This window comes from Ceratosolen solmsi, unplaced genomic scaffold, assembly GCF_000503995.2.
Source record: "Ceratosolen solmsi marchali unplaced genomic scaffold, CerSol_1.0 scaffold7, whole genome shotgun sequence".
Lineage (NCBI taxonomy): Eukaryota > Metazoa > Arthropoda > Insecta > Hymenoptera > Agaonidae > Ceratosolen > Ceratosolen solmsi.
This window is the reverse complement of record NW_011948413.1, coordinates 12865653-12883642: the sequence shown is the minus strand read 5'-3', so window position 1 is coordinate 12883642 and position 17990 is coordinate 12865653. Positions and strand designations below refer to the sequence as shown.

The window sequence follows — 17990 nt, the reverse complement described above, 5'->3', positions numbered from 1 at the left end:
CATATCGATTGTTTATTCGCCGAAGAATTTGCTCATTTTCATTTCATCGAGCCTTCGTGCGGCTTAAGAAGCGCGCACCTCAATATTAAAACTTTAATTCGAGCCACCGACTTATTCTATGCAATCGCTTATTATTTATAATATTAAATAAATTATTAAATAAATAAATAAATAAATAAATAAATAAATAAATAAAATATATACAAACTATTAAACAAACGATCGACTATTGTCTTATCTTCCTTCACGTCCCTCTAATATTTCAAAGTACTTTGCTATAAAATTCAAGTAGCTTTCGTTTCACTAACGAGTCCACCAATGGAATAAACACGCCACGCGATACACAAAAATTTACAGTTGGTCATACGATAACGCATTCCGAGGATATTAACGAAATTTCAGTTTTCTATTAGAGAGTTTTCTCTTAACGCGAACCACCAATAACGGACGATCCTCAAATTCTCGATCAATTACATAATATCAATAATACACCACGTAAGTATTCCCTCGCGCGGTATGACGTAATTCATGGTGCAATCTCGGTTACCATGCGTTTCAAGGCGTTTTTAAACTTCAATCGCTGCTACCTCGATCGTTTTATATAAATAACACAATAATTGGCCCTCGAGCAGACGGCAGCTCAACACACGCTTTGAAAAGCGTTAAAAGTTAATCAATATTATCAGATTAAGGCAAGGAAGAAATTTCCCTCGGCCACTCCAAACGTCTTTTTAATTGCTTATTTGTGTGCTCCAATCTAAACGAGAGAGGATGCCGACGACATTCGACTAATCACGCGTCATTATTGTAGTTGAACAATCGCTTTAATCGGATTCGTCGATTCTCAAACAATTCGACGTTTGCCGCTTTTTGCGCGATAATTATATTATTATACATCGGCCATTAGTATGGTCAATAGCTTTTTTTGTTCGGGCCCGTCAATTAATAGCTAAGTTACACGTTAGGATAAGATAGCGCTTAATTATTACGCTCGGTAAGGACTCGAGGAGGAGCTATTTAAAAGCTATTTTAAAATCGAACCGTTTGACCGCTCGATCGCCGTCGTTCTAATATTATTGGCACGATCGTTAAATCGATTACAACGTTCGACGCTGGAGTCACGTTTGTAATTTTGAGCTTCTCGGTCGTCCGTAAAAAGAATTTTGCTCAATCACATGCGAGCCAATATTCGCCGATAAGCTACGTCCAGTCGAGCACTCAAGTCGTCCGATAAATGTCGCAAGGAAAGTGTTACGTCGGTAAATGTTTTGCGAGCCAGCCAAGTCGAGCAGGGGAAGCTGCTGCTCGCACTTCGCGGACAGTTAAGCTCGAGCGATTAATGTTTTGCCTAAATTTGTAATCGGCGAGGGCCTCGCTTTATTAGCGTCGTCCGGCAAAAGAGAGCAAAAGAGGCTCGCTCGGTGCGAGGGAAACGGCGACGTCGGGGCATTTTCGACCTCGACCTCCCTGCGATCCTTCTCCAAAAGGTAACGAACGCACAGGTAAAGAATGCGCTGGTCTTGTCGCGTTCTTGTCGCGCGCAATCCACGTGTAGCGAGTAACCGCCCACGCTTCCGTTCTACGCTCGACGACGATTGAAAAACAAACGAAAGCGAGATGCTGGTTAGAGAGCGAGGGCCGTGATGGGGGTGGGTCGGTAAATGGTGTTGGTGTTGATGGTTGGGACGGTGGGGGCCGCGAGGATGATGAGGAGGTGGCGGAGGAGGAGGAGGAGGAGGAGGAGGAGAGACAGTGTAACAAGGCGCGCCAAAGTTTTTTTCTCCATCACCTTACTTCGAGCTTGAGGGACGGACTTGCCGCGTGACGCAATAGGTGTGGTTTTCTTAGACAAAGTACACGCACGAAGACTACGGCGCAAATTCGAAAAATCCACGGGCCGATGCTAGAGTTGAAGTGGAGGCAGGGGGTTGATGGAAACGAGTACCACGGCGGTAACTGCAGGTGAAGACGAAGACGAAGACGATGAATAGGAAGAGGAAGAAGATGAATTATGACACCGAAGAGGTGATGAGAGAGCGAGAGAGAGAGGGAAAGCCGAGTGAAAGCGCAGTAGAGTCGTCACGGACGTAGGCCCTCGCCGTTGAGATCGAGGAAAGGGCAAAGTCCGGGGCCCGTGGCGCCATTTTGGGGCCTCCGTCGGAGCGGAGCTTGGGAATACGAGAGTAGACGCGCGCCCCAATTTTGGAAAAGTGACGGGATTCGTCGGGATTAAGTCGACGACGAGTGGACGGACGATCGCAAGCACCGATCCGTATCATCGTTGTACTCCTCGTAGTCTTCTTCGTCGCCTCCGCTGCCCCACGGCCGGTGCCGTCACCGTCGCCGCGGCCGCTGCCCCCACCACCACCGGCGCCTCTGTCGTAGCCTCGTAGCCGTGTGCGGTGACGAAGAGAGAGAGAGAGAGAGAGAGAGAGAGAGTTTGGATCGAGCAGAGTGGGGAGTGGTTGGGCGCGAGCGAGAAGGAAGGAGTAGTTGGTGCCGCCGTAACCGCCGTAACCGCTCTAGCCGCTGTAGCCGCTGTAGCCGCTGTAGCCGCTGTAGCAGCAACAGCAGCAGCAGCAGCAGCAGCAGCAGCGACAGCAACGACGGCAGCTACATTATTCCGAGAAACACAGACGGCGTTCTCGGCTCGCTCGCGGATCCGACGGTAGTGTGTTGCAGTCGAGAGAGCGCGCGCGCGTCACAGTCAAAGCTCCTCTCTTTGCCGCGGGATGGTGATGATGATATCGGGTGGAGCAGCAGTGGCAGCAGTGGCAGCAGCAGCGGGAGCAGCTACGAGGCGAGGGCCGTCGAGCCAACGTCCCCCCAGTGTTTCGTGAAAAGTCGAGGGCTGGCCCCGGTAGCCGCAGTCGCCGCCACCGCCGCCGCCACCGACAGTAGGTAGGAACGCCGTCGCGTCCCTGGTCCGTTGCTCCCGGTGGCGGTGCTGCTGTTCCGTCCACCCCGAGTGCCCCGTTATTTCCCCGCTGTGCACGCGCGCGGTCACACGGCCCGAGCTAAAGGGGCTACGGAGGAGGCACGCGCGCGCACTCCGTGGAGGGGCCGGAGGGGGAGGACGAGGAGGAGGGGGAGGCGGAGGAGGAGGAGGTGGAGGAGCGCTGCGTCTCCGTATACACTGCTGCTGCACACCGCACCGACACGAAGAAGAGCGGAGTACTCCGACAAATGTTTAAATGGACGCATCGTCCATTATCACCCAAGTGTCGCGCGAAGACGAGCTAGGACAGTTTAACGAAAAAGGTATATTCATGCGTGTCTTATGCGTACGCGGCCCTCTTGGCGCATAGGCCCTCCTTCTCCTTCTCATCCTTCCCCTCACGCCTCTCACATCTTACCCCTGCCCCCCGCGATATTTGCTGTGCGCGCCACTCTGTGTTCCTCCCTCGCTACCCCCCCCCCTCTCCAATACTCCCTCGCTACCCCTCCCTATTCCCTTGCGCGTGTGGGCGCACATGTGTGGCTGTGTGTCTCCCCCGCGATATTTGCTGTCCGCGCCACTCCGTGTTCCTCCCTCGCTACCCCCCCCCCTCTCCAATACTCCCTCGCTACCCCTCCCTATTCCCTTGCGCGTGTGGGCGCACATGTGTGGCTGTGTGTCTGCCTCTGCCTTTGCCTTTGCCTTTGCCTCTGTCTCTTTTTCTGCCTCTGCCTCTGCCTCCGCCACCGCCTCCGTCTCCGCCTCCGCCTCCGCCTCCGCCTCCGCCTCCGCCACCGCCACCGCCACCGCCTTCGCATACGTCTGTATATATGTTCTGTATTTATCCTTACGTACCGTGAGCGAACTGTCTACTTACTCTTTTCTTTATCGCCGATTTTTCCTCCCATTACTTTTAGTATAGTTCCTAAAAACTTCCTTAGCTCTTTATTGCTTGGTTTGTTTTGAAACGAATTTCTTTTGCTCCAGATGCTGCGTACACTGTGATTCTCTGTACACCTGTTACCGTGTGTTTTTTAAATCTCTTATCGCCATTACACTTCATGTGTACGACTATAAAGTCATGTCTTTTTCCGGACTTTTGCGGGGTAACTGCACAAGAACTTGTGTACGCGAACTTTGGTTGAAATCCTATCAGCTGAAAGGTTAGGTTCTCTTTTCCTTTTACTTAAAAATGCTTTATTTTGATTGATGTGCATGATGCATCCATTTTTTTCACCTCGTCGCATGCTCTTTTATAAAATTATTTGTGCTTAATGTGTTTCATTGATAACGAATGCACTCTTATGTCCACTTACTTTTTCTGCTTACTATTTTGCTTTGATAATCTCTCTCTCTCTCTCTCTCTCTCTCTTTTACACACACACACACACACACGCACACGCACGCACACTCACACACACGCACCACACACAAAAACACACACGCGCGAACAACCCATCCTCCCACCTCGTTCTACCCTTCCCTTTCATCTGCGACCCTTATTCTATGTTATGCTTTTACTTAGTTGAATAATTTTTTTTATCCATGATGTACTTTTTACATACAACATTGTACCAATATGCTTTTTTTTCTTTTACCTTATCTATTTATATATCAAAGAGAGAGTCCATGTTTTACTATATTCACTTTTTCTTTGCCATTTCTTTTCTAGTCGTTCAACCTTATATATTTAACCATCTCTTGAACGTTTCATCCTATTTTTTTTTTCATCGAAGCGTTTTATGTCTATGAGTGTTATTATGTGTGATATTGACTTCAATTTGCTTAACAATAAAAAATATTGCTATTAAAAAAGTTATAATAAAACTCTATTGTTTTATAATAAATTGTCGATGCAGTTTATATAATTTTCTTAAGTGTTAAAATAATTTATGGTATATAACTAAATCACGAGTAATATTAAAATATTTTTTAGTCAACTATAACAGCGATTATCCAACAGATTTTCAATTCATGTTCAGCTTGATTCTTTTAATTTTGCTACAATTGTTTAATTAAATAAAAAAAAATAAAAATTATAATCCAAATCTTAATCGCATATAACCATTGTTTTTCTCATTTTCACTAGCGTACAATAACCAATGATTTCATCTTCCAACTAATAAAATTTGGCTTAGTAAAAGTTTTAAAACATTTAAAACATTAATACTTAATTGATATGTCATTGGATAAATTCTATGATTTTGCAAACTGTATAGATAGTAAAGTTACTATAAGAATTTAATTGTATAGATAAACTCAGAAAATTATATTAAAAGTAAACTATGAATTGCTGGGGTTAAATATATTTGTTAAACATGCTTAAAAAGTTAATTAATTACAAATTTATATATAGTTGCAACAAATTTTTCATTATATTGTTGCATTTCAAAATAAAGTATGACACATATATAGTATTTATAATTTTGTCATTATAATCTTGATATAGTGTATGCACATTATTGATATATATTTATATAATATTCGATATAATCGATAAAAAATTGAATTAAATAATGTCTTGTCTAAGCTCTGTTTGCATATAATATTTAGTATATAAATACTAGAATTATAATATTTACTATTAATCCTATAGAATATCAGTAAACAGTGCTACAATTTATCATTTTCAAATAGTTATGCCTATTGGCGATAAAATTTAATCATTTAATGGCGTTTACATAGTCAATTTCACATTGTTTAATTTTATTAAATATTAATTTTTATATTCAACATTGCTTGATTTCATGACAATGGATTCACTTTATAATTACTTTGCAAATAGTTTACAGTTTAGTATGATATACCGATGGGAAAGTAGCTTTAATTAACCATTATTTATCTAAGTATCTACCTTACAAAGTGCATTTTTAAAAGAATGAATTTTACTGCTCTATGATGGCTATAATTAACGAATAAACAAAATTTCAGCACAATTACCACGAGACAATGACACTAGTATCAACTGTGCGACTCAAAGCGAAAAGAAGCCACGAGGTCGGGGCTTCCTGCATTCTCTTCTCTGTTGCTTGAGTCGGGGCCGTGGCAGCAGCTCCAAGAGCTCAAAGGCCAGTTCACTCCAGGGTGATGGTCGAGGTTCACCCCCACCAGGCACTGGATCACCTCGTTTTTTGTTACCACCCCTGCGCCATCAGGACATTTACAAAAAGTGTATGGTGATCGATCTTGATGAGACGTTGGTGCATAGTTCGTTTAAGCCTATCAATAATGCTGACTTTGTGGTGCCAGTGGAGATTGATGGGACCGTGCATCAAGTTTACGTTCTCAAGAGGCCTTTCGTGGATGAGTTTTTGCAGAGGATGGGTGAACTCTACGAGTGCGTTCTATTTACTGCAAGCTTACCGAAGGTATGGTTTTCTCGTTTACTTAGTTTGCTACGTATTTTAGCGCTTTTATGGTGACTCCGCGATGCTAAAGTTGAAAAAGCTTATGTAGAAAATAATATTTGACAATTACTTTCATTGCCTAGAACATTAATAAATCTATAGTGCTCTGAATGTATGAATGAACGTTAATCTTTCCAATACTCATAAATTCTTCATGCGTACAAAAAATTTTTGTGTACGTTGATGCAATTGAACGCGAGAATGTTAAAAATTATAAACTCTTAGTCCTGCATTGAATAAGTTAATACTCTATGATTCCTAGTCGATGATTATAGATTATTTGAAATTTTCTACTAACTTAGGAGTCATCTTTTTACGATTGCACATTATTAAGTGACTCATATGCCGATAGTTCTTATTTGTAAACAATATATCATGAGTAATAAATGTATTTGTAATGTAGAAAATGCCTTAAATATGTGATATAATTACATAGACACATAATTTATGGCCATTTCATTCTTAATTATGTTACAATGTTATAAATAATAATTGAATTCATTTCTATATTTTTTTAGTATGCTGATCCAGTAGCAGACCTACTTGATAGATGGGGTGTCTTTAGAGCAAGATTATTTCGTGAATCATGTGTTTTTCACAGGGGTAATTATGTTAAAGATTTAAACAAATTAGGCCGGGATTTGCAACAAATTATTATCGTCGATAATAGTCCTGCCAGTTACATTTTTCATCCAGACAATGCAGTAAGTTTTGATCTCTTATTTATCGACAGTATAATTATAAAACAATTTTATTATTATTTTTATTGGTAATAGTACCAATAATATTAGTAGTAGTGGTTGTACTAATAATAGTAGTAGTAGTAGTAGTAGTAGTAGTAGTAGTAGTAGTAGTAGTAGTAGTGTAGTAGCAGTAGCAGTAGTAGTAATTCGTATAATAGGAGCAGTAACAATAATTTGTATGATCACCTTATATTTGATCAATACTTAACAATTTTTCAATATCAATTTTTCTTGAATTTGCTTTAATTGATTAAAAATTAGACGTTATTTTTTCCAATTCTACGTGTTTTATTCATTTTAAGCAATAATACTATATATTAATCTATTAAATTCTAATTGTAAATTTTAAAAAATTTTAAAAAATTTTAAATCTTAATTGTATTTCCTCCATTTATTTCTCTTCAAATACTTATTGAATTTAAATATATTATATACAAAAGCTCATACGAAATTTTCTTTTTATAAAAATATCGATAATATGATTGTTTTATAAATCTTAATCTTACAGTTTGTGACAATAGATAATAATTTAATACTTTGTTGATCAAATAAAGGTATTCATTTTCTTAAATGTACTTACATTTCTTACATTTCATTTTAGTCTTTGCTTCTTATTATTTGTTTGATAAAAATAAAAGAATTATATATAAAACAAGTTTTATTAATTAACCTTATGACCTTATTTTTACTTATTAACAATCGTCTTTTGTCTCTTTTTCCTGCAAGTTTAGTATTTTTTTCAAATTCCTTTTATTATCTTTTATTATATTTAGATTACAGCACCATGATAATTATTAAAGTATATAAATCAAAGTTATGCATGCTTATATTGCTTACTTGAATGAGCTTTATAAATGTTTTAATATCATTTAATATATTTCTCATTGAACAAAATTTAATTTGTTTAAAACTTGTTACAAATTCAAATTTATAATTAGTAAGTTAAAGCGACATTGTCTTCTGTGGTATCTATAATTACAAATATCAGTTCGTTTGTAAATAGCTGAAGAAGAAAAAAGCGGGAAGATATATTTTATAAAAAAAACTGCAGAATATTTTAAAATGATTGAAATTTAGTTTATTTTCTTTTGTATAAATGGATATATTTCATTTTCCACACTATACCTAGTCAAATCATTTTTAATGCAACAAAGGAAAAAAAAAAAAAAAAAAAAAAAAAAAAAAAAAAAATGGACTTCGCATTTTGTGTAAATTATTTTTTATTTATTTATTTTCAAAAATACTAGAATGTATTCAATTTTGATAATTTGAAAAAAAACTGCATTGTACTTTAATTTGTATATTATTTGCGTAAAAGTGTATTTAACATAAATTCAATTTTATATAATCATTTTTATTAAACGATTGCATAAATAACATTAAATTTTTATTTACACTTCCCTTTATTTATATATTGATTCTATTAGAATAATGATGTGTACTATTTTATTTAATATGTATGTATTTTTAATTAATTAAACTAACTTATAAGGTAAATTACATCTGCTAATTCAGTTTCTTCATTCGGAAAAGAAAATTATATGAAATTTCAAATCGAAAGATCTTGTCTTGAAATACTAATATTAAAAACAATTAATTTTTTTATAATAATTATTAACTCAAGCTTAAACTGTCGAATATAGCATTCGTGAATTTATTTTGGCAATTTAAACTTATTTTACGTTTCAAAAAAAAACTTAGGCTCGATCCAACATTATATTTATAAATGAATCCTTTTAATACATTTAATATAAAGTAATTTCTATGAATTAAAAATAGATTTGAAAATAAATAAATGGCATATCTGCATTTGATCGAATAAAAATATGAATTACTGATTTTTCTATTTTCATGCTTTAATTTAATAAATTTCAATTATCTAAATTATAAAATGAGCTTAATTGTTAAATATAAGAATTTATTGGGCACAAGTGATACACTTTTGTGATACTTAAATTCATAATTTCATTAAGTATATGTATATCTTTATAAAGTGCTTTCTACATTCATAAATAAAATAGAACTAATGCGATAATTAATTATAAAAGACGTTTAAATGTATGCGCATTGCGCTATTTCATAAGTAGAACGAAAATTGAAGTTAACTAATTTGTGTTCAAAATTTCAAATAATTATAATTTGTTAATAATTAACATACTTATTTAAAAACATACGTCGATCATTATATTACTTTCATTATTATTTTATAAATTTTCCTTATTAATTTATTATATTGTTAATCATTGGTTTTGAAACTTTATTTGACCATGACAGTCAAAATCCACCTGTTTTCCTAAGTAGGTCAATTTAAAAGAGACTCAACAGACGTCTATTTTTGTTTCAATTTATCTTGTAATACATGTAAAACTTTTTAAACGCACCTACCTAACATTATTATATTTAATAATAATAAATTTTCTGCTAGTCGTAATTTTTTTTTTTATAAAAATCGAAAAGTCGGTATGCTATAAAGATCGATAGAGGCAAAGTAAGCGTAAATAATGTATTTGGATTTTATGATCTTTAATAATTTATTATTCCTTCAACAAAATATTGCTATAGAATTCATTTGTGATATTCAGCTCAAGAAACGTATTTTTGCTTGATGTCGTGCAAAAATATAACGATTAATTTTTCATAAAAATAGATCATTAATAAAGTGTTGTTTATGAAAATAACTGATCGTTGCCTTAGACTATTAGTATTTTCAATTTAATAATTTCTTTATTCATATGTTTGTTTATAAAATCGCTCTTATCAAATAATAATTCGACGTTTTACAAAATGTTTAATAAAATGATGCTAAAAATTACTAAAAATTTTGCTACAAAACTCTCAAGTTTAGCATAATATATATTAACATAGCATCTGACAGTTTGTAAATAAATATTTTATATACTAAATTTATCGGTTGCGTTAATTGGATAAAGACGGAGAGTTTGCTTTGGCTCGAATTTCGCTAAATTTAAAGTCTTACGTCATGCTTTTATTTGAACTTGAACACTCTTAGCATAAATATTATTATTTATCTGTAATTTTTTTTTTTTTTTTTTTTTTTTTTTTTTTATATCAAACGACTCTCTAATAATGCTATTTACATTTGCTACTATCATTTTACTAAAATAAAAATCGACGTTTCAGGTGCCAGTAGCTTCGTGGTTCGACGATATGACAGACTCCGAACTGCTTGATCTTATACCATTTTTCGAGAAGCTGAGCAACGTTGACAACATCTACACAATGTTGTGCAACAGTAATCATCCTTACAATGAAGTGCCCACGTCGGGGAAGAACAACCATAGTCCAGGATCAGGCTCTCTGGGCAATTCCTAGCCCCACCGGAATTCTGGCCAGCATTCGGTCAGTCTTATAAATCCTCAGTGCACATTTAAAAAGGCCCTCGAGGACCTTTACGAAATAGTCCACAATTACTCGTTGTGCAACACGACGATGTATCATATCCTAAGATTTTAAATCTTAGTGACATTTCAACGAAACACATATTAACAAAATAATACGAAATGAACAGCCGAATGAAATTCTTGGGCACAAGGAAGAATTCTGTAGTGCCCTGAATTTACCGATGAGCCCAATTCGAATTTCGCATTTTGCTCATGTAATAGTTGTTATTTCGCGCACGAGGAAAGTAATTTTGATTGCTTCGTTTTTTAAAAATATATTTTCGTTATAAAATTTATCTTTGTTAACAGAGTTATTTTAATAAACTATATGATAATATAATTAGTTGGATCAAAATTATTATTATTATTATTATTATTATTTTTTTTTATTTTTTTTTTTTTTTTTTTTATTTTTTTTTATTTTTTTTTTTTTTTTTTTTATTTTTTTTTATTTTTTTTTTTTTTTTTTGAAACAAATAGAGATATAATGTATTAATGCATGTGTATTTTAAATTATTTCTCGCTTTATTAAATTAATTTACCCTCTGCATAAGAGCATTAGTCAGACGGTATAGAGGTTATAAATGAAACAATGAGAATGATTTTCCTCATAGACAATTATTTGTTATATTGTAAAGATTGTAAAACAACTACAGACTTATTAAAAAAAAAAAAAAACAAAAAACAGTCATTAATTGAGTAAAATTATATGAAAATTGAAGTACCGGTAATGTAAGTAATAAAAAAGCCTTTGGAGGCCTTTTAATCTTCGACCACGGCGGTATTTTTAATTCGAGTGCGGCGTTATTCTCGTCCTAAAGACAAGATGGATGAGAATAATAGATGTGTTTAGAATTAATATGACTTCGAGTATAGAATATAAGTTTGAAAGCACCTCGATTGGATCGAATGGTGGAATTAATAGAACTAACACGACGAACTTAATAAGTAGAGAGGTTTAAATATTATCCAAGTTTTGTGAGAAACTAACACTGACGGTTAGTATAATCTCAGTCGGGTAAGCTGGATCGAATTTCCAGAAAGCAAAATCATTTTGAGAAGTAAGGAAACGCGAATACTTCTTACAATCATTTACGTAAAGAATAAAGTCGCAATAATATTAATTTTACTTATTCCATTTTTTTTTTTTTTTTTTTTTTATATTATTAAATATTTCTTAAAGAGTACTTTATTTTTATGAAAACTATGATTGATGAAATTTCGAGTAAATAGTTATGAGTGTATGGTAAATTTAAACGGATAATAAAGCAAACAAGGTGTACGTCTCACCAAAAAACCTTGTTTTATTTGGAATAAAGATAAATTTAATATATAAAATTATTAATGTTTTTAGTACCATAAAAGGAAACCAGAAGTATATTTCATACTATATATATATATATATATATATATATATATATATATATATATATATATATATATATATATATATATATATATATATATATATATATATATATATATATATATATATATATATATATATATATATATATATCCATATATATTTACTTGTTGCTTCAAATGGTTACTCGTGTTGTGTACTCGATATGTGAACTGGATTTTCTTTAATTGAGTACTGCTTGTACTAGGTTTTTTAATTATATATTCTGCTGCAGACTATGAAAGACTTGGTCATTTAATACTTTATGGTCTTACATACAATGGCATTCCATTAAAAGCTTTGAAAAATCAATACTATAATATTACACACCCATATATATATATATATATATATATATATATATATATATATATATATATGCGCGCGCGTGTGTGTGTGTATGTACATAAGACATTTTTGTATACATATATCACGGTAATTATAAAATAGTCTGCACCTGAAACTCTAAAAAGCATACGAGATCTTTATATTATTTCACTTGATAAGCATATATTGAGTATATGTATTATTATTGTTAAAGAGAGTACTTCACACATCTATTTGCTATTGTGAATTAAGATTGATAGAGAAAATTTAATGTTGATATGATGATTGATTTTTTTTAGTTTCTTTAAATGCATTTTTTTAATAATGACGTATCATATTTCTTTGGATCAAGAAATTAAGAAAATTTTCGCATTTCCTGGCTACTTGACTGTATTATGTAGTATATATTATCTTTTTAACTCCCTCTTCATAGCTGAAGGTAGAAGTCTATTATATAGTGAAATTCAAATAATTTAATCTTAAAAGACTAAGATAAATTCTTGATTGATTTTTTTTTTTTTTTTTTTTTTTTTTTCCCCTAGAACTTATATAGTTTATAACATTTCGTGTTCTTACATACTTTAATATTGAAATTGATAAGTAATTAATTTTTGTATAAGAATGTGAGCAACTTGACAATGTAATATTTACGTGGAATCCCTCTGCTGATCCAAGCTTCATCTTAAAATTCTTTCTTTCAATCTACAAACATTACCTTCTAATCATCGATACTTCTTATCGGGTATATTACTTTTACGATAACTACTACCTTGAGATCTTCTTTCATGGCTACGATCTCTAAATGTTTCTCTCCTTATTCTCTAAATCACCGACATTTCAATATCTTCATCGCAACTACTACTTATCACACCGCATCTTTTCCATTTCATTCTTCGCTTTCAACTCCTTCGTAGGCCCCTGTCCATGATTTCCTCCGAAAAATGATCATTAGTTATCCGTATAGCCGCATATCATTCGTCTTATAGCAAAAGCACGTAGCTACATTAATCTGACTTTATCAAGTTTCCCGCTTCAGAAATAACCGGTCGATCAACGAGCACATTAGATTTTCTAACTGGCGCATAGCTATTGCTGCTACATGTAAATATTCCAAGATTCTACTACAAGAATGATAAGAATTAAGCGCTGCACGCTTTGAAGTGTCGGAGAATTATGTGTATTTATTTCATTGGTGTGCGTGTCTGACGAAGCGGTATCACTGTTTATATGGGCATAGATTTCTTCCGTAACCATGTGAAACACTCCAAATAATGCAAATGATCGAATAATGTTCATTCGGACTGGTGTTTTCACTCTGGTGGGAGTTTTTGTAGTAGATATGGCACTATGTCCAATGTCATTTCTCGATGTTTCGACGTTTTTCGAATGGAATTGTTGACTATGCGAGAAGAAAGCAAGGCGGATATTACTTTGGAAGGCTAATTGATGTATATGATTAGAGCCAAAACTAGGAGCACTAGTGACGTCAAAATGCACGAGGTAGAAATTGCACAGTTTTACAATTAATCTCAAATATATGAGTACTGCCGAATACGTGTTCGACCATATCTCTTGCCAATCGATCAGATTTTGGTTGGGAAATCTTGTAGACGAAAGCATGACCAGAAGGCAATCCTAGTAAGAATGTTAATAAGTTAATAAAAGGATGGGATATCCATATCCCAATTCTACGGTACTGCTAGTGATAGTGCTTATTTTTTAATTTGTTTGCAAGAGTCTATTTGTTAGCTTCTGCTACGACATAAAATCAAAATTGTTTCAGCCATTAAAGAAACACTTTTAACCTGTAATGTTTTACAAGGTCTGCCATGCCTCCTTTTTTCCCAACGTCCGATCCGACTTTTTCTTTGGACGCACCATGACAACCTCAATATTTTCTCTCATGGTATATCAATAATATACCTTTAACTTAAAATCTCACTGGTCGTTAACACGTTTGTTAAAATGAATAAAATAATAATAATAATGATCTACGTGCCTTTCGCGAAAGTCGGCATTTTTGCCAAAAAAAAAAAAAAAAAAAAAAAAAAAAAAAAAACAATTCATCAGATCTTAATAATCATACTCCGAGTGCCTTCCTATTGACAAAATTTTTATCCGAATTGCTTCTTCTATGCTTTCTTACTTGCATTTTATGATCTCTTTAAGATATCTGCTATATTTCCCGTGAGTTTACACGGGGGCAAATTTATATAGTCTGTATGCTCCATTTCACTTGATAGAAAAGTCATCATACAATTTCACTTTAAATTTCACCAGATGAAAGTGGAATTTCTTTACAAGTATTGTATTTGGGAATGAAAGTGGTATTAATGCTCCTATGCATCCGAAGCAATTCTCTATAACAGTATAAAAGTAGCTTTCGTCAACATTGTCTTTCGAAAGTTTAGTGTAGCGAGATATTTTAGATTAGAGCGAAAATACCTACTACTAGCTTATGTGCACCAGTAAGGAACGATCTGAATCTAAACTGTGTATCCTCTGAGCATTCGACCCCCCCCCTCCCCCACTCCTCCGCGAGCTGGTATAATTTCTCTTATTCCAGCCACTTTAAAACTATTCAAGATGTCTAGCGTGTTTCACCATTGTCCCCTTATGGCGCATAAATGTGTACATTGTGTACCCTCTGAAATATGCTTTAAATGCACTTGAGCTATTTTCTCGTCATATCCTTGAAAGCAACTTTGTCCAGCATGGTGACTCATAGATCACAAATTTGCCTTTGTATCAGCTATGCACAGCTCCATCCATTGGACACTGTTGATTCAGCAGAGACAATGGGTCTAGTGTTGCAGGGCATAGAGTTCCAATTACATAGCTTTTTCCATCATATACCGTATCAACATTTCTTATAGATATCATTTGATATGCAGAAGACGTCCTCCTTATTAGCTTAGCTTAACAAATCCTTATAACTCCACGAGATTACTTCATTCACTCCACGACGTATTACTTCATAGCAACTAAAATAATCATTAGAAGTTACTCATGTTAGTTGTTGTCTCGGCGTTTTTTTTTTTTTTTTGTCTCGTAACCCTTTCCGCACTTTAATAATTGTATTTATTGGTTTTACATACAAAAGATGATATTTAGTTACAACTAAGTATTTATTAACTAAATATCTTATATTTGAAATCGCCCTTCAATGGCAAAGCGCACTAAACAGTTAATTAATGAATACTTTTATTAAAAATATCTCTCAGTACTATTATTATTATTATTATAGATGCGCTTAAACACTTACATGTTTAAGATGACAAGTGTTGCATAATGCTGATTGTTTTTAAATAATGTTATTAATTAAGAACACTGCTACCTATACTAATAATACTTATACTTTTTAATGTAACGGCTTACATTTTCTCACAAATTTCTCACAAAATTATTATTTAATTTTATGGGGAGAAAAAGGAAAAAAAAAAAAATAAATAAAATAAAAAGTGAAAAATATAAATGTAAAATTTAAGAAACTAACTTGTAGACTTTTGTTAGAATTGATATAATAATATCGTATGTTAAAAATAATAATTATCTATGTGCCTTTCGCGAAAGTCGGCGTTTTTGCCAAATTTTAGTTTATTCATTTATAGTAATGTAGCTTTGGAGGACGTATACATTAAAATAAAAGCTTTTGGTTTTCGTAACAATTGACTCGGAGACAAATTTAACTACAAATAACAATATTCAATTTGCGAGACAGATAGATCTTATTTTTACTTTTTTACTTATCGTAGTCGAAGGCAGAATTTTCTTCATTTTTAAATTCATAATAATACATTTACAATCATATCTAGCAACAAGTATTTAATTCGTCATTGTATAAACAAAACGCTTCTGTGAGGCTTTTATGCGCTTATTATGTATAAAAATATGAAAAGTATTCAAAGCTTATAGCCTCATATCGATAATCTTACATACGTCGCGCTTCAGCTACGTAAATGCGACGTGACGCCTTGTTTGTCGAAAGCGAAAGTAAATGAGCTAGAGGCAATGAGCGAATGTGTGCGCGCGTGCGTACGCGTGCGTACGTGTTATGTATGGAAGGGATAAAGAGCGATTTGTAATTGTTAATTATTCTCTTTATGTGTACTGTACATTTGTACATGCGATAGTGAGATTTGTTGCGATAAAGATTAACATAGGAACATCATACGAGGCGCGCAAAACGAAAATTCCTCGTCGTTATTTTCATTTAATAGCGCGTATAAGCGTATATGTATAAGTGAGGGAGTATAAGAAAGATAAATAGATAGACATATAGATATATAGATAGATAGATAGACAGAGAGAGAGAGAGAGAGAGAGAGAGAGTGTGTGTGCGTGTGTGTGTGTGTGTGTGTGTGAGGAGCTGGTTTGTGAAGGAAATCGAGCAGGGTTACTTGTTATAATTGAATCATGTAGCTGGTTGAAAACTAGATACTCACGTGCAATTCAAAACAAAAAACAAAAACAAAAAACAAAAAAAATAATAAAGAAAAAATAAAAAATAAAGTAATAATAATAATAATAAAACTATGATCAGGCTGTGTTTAGATTCTAATACCCCAAATTAAAAATGAAATAATATATATTTTATCATTGGCTGTATTAAAAAAATGAGCGGAATAGAAAATGGATTTAAGGTAATTAAAAACTTAATGCGATTTATCAATTGCATTAAAGAATTAGTTCCTAATTAAAATATTTGGTAAAAAGTACTACAACCGCAAATCATGAAAAATAAGTAATGAATACTCAATCATCCTTACACGTCGTTTAAATAATGTATGTAATCTCGAAAATTTTACATTTTATAATTTTATTATGATAAAGATTTTGTTATCATAACTGATATTTTTATTATCTTAACGAAATATATTGTTAATAAAGAAAAAGATTTTTGTATAGAAATATGTTTTAATAATTTAAAGTAGTATGTTGAACATAAATTATTCATCGACAACCTTAATAATTTGAATGATTTGTTTCTTTCCTTGTTGGTCGTTAACCCACTTAAGGGCAAAGTCGAGATATATGGTTCAAAATATACGGCTTCCATATCTTAGTAGTGCCCTGGAGGGTTAAATCTGCTCGATTTTCATCAGACAAACATTAAATGTGAAGAAGTTACAGATTTTTTGTATAAATTTTTTAATAATATTGCTCTACATCAATGGCTGAACTTTTTTACCATCATTGTTTCTTGTTTGTAAAGGTGCATCGACAAAATTCCGTGTTTAATGATTATCCACGCTCAAATTGTAATAAAAAAAAAAAAAAAAAAAGAAAAAAAAAGAAAAACAACATATTTTAAGTGAGAAAGAGTATAAAGTAAAAGTTGCTGGAGAGTGATTGGTGGTGGTGGTGGTGGTGTGGTGGTTTGTGGATGGAGGGGAGGTGGGGGGATAAATGAGTAAAATAGGCAGAATAAGAAAGAACGAGTATAGTGCTAATATCGTTTATTAAACGATGCTTTGATAAACATAATATAGTTACATAAAAAGGAAAATCGAAATTATTTTATAAAACTCGGTCAACTAATTGATTAACAGACACAATGAATGTATGCGAAATACACTATAAGAAAGCGAACGAATAAGTTAGACAGGAAGGGAATGAAAAGGTGAGGAAGAGGATGAGAGAGAACGAGTAAGAATGAAAAATTCAACAAGATAGATATTCACGGAAATGTGATAATCGAAATCGAGGAGAATATTATAAATATATTGTACAAATGGAATTATCGTTGGAAAAAGTACGATTAAATAC

At 33.7% G+C, this 17990-nt stretch overlaps 1 protein-coding gene across 4 annotated transcripts; it reads left to right on the top strand.

Moving 5' to 3' along the window:
* Nucleotides 1-2606: 2606 nt before the first annotated feature.
* hzg (CTD small phosphatase herzog) lies at nt 2607-10769 on the top strand. Of its 4 annotated transcripts, none has more exons than XM_011506222.1 (5): nt 3184-3261; nt 3926-4101; nt 5870-6306; nt 6864-7049; nt 10230-10768. In XM_011506222.1, the coding sequence occupies exons 2-5, from the start codon at nt 4020-4022 to the stop codon at nt 10419-10421; spliced, it is 897 nt and encodes a 298-aa protein (XP_011504524.1). In that variant the 5' UTR covers nt 3184-3261; nt 3926-4019; the 3' UTR covers nt 10422-10768. The 4 variants fall into 4 exon arrangements, with proteins under 4 accessions (XP_011504525.1, XP_011504524.1, XP_011504526.1 ...); XM_011506221.1 differs by lacking the exon at nt 3184-3261 and adding an exon at nt 3752-3794 and having other exon boundaries at nt 10230-10769; XM_011506223.1 differs by lacking the exon at nt 3926-4101 and having other exon boundaries at nt 2607-3261.
* The last annotated feature ends 7221 nt before the right edge of the window (nt 10770-17990 follow it).

Bases quoted from the DNA above. Each gene is read 5' to 3' on its own strand.
- hzg (XM_011506221.1), top strand. From the start codon at position 3,769: ATGTTCTGTATTTATCCTTACGTACC. The intron at 6,307-6,863 runs GTATGGTTTTCT...ATATTTTTTTAG, and splicing joins TTACTGCAAGCTTACCGAAG to TATGCTGATCCAGTAGCAGA. The intron at 7,050-10,229 runs GTAAGTTTTGAT...TCGACGTTTCAG, and splicing joins TTTTTCATCCAGACAATGCA to GTGCCAGTAGCTTCGTGGTT.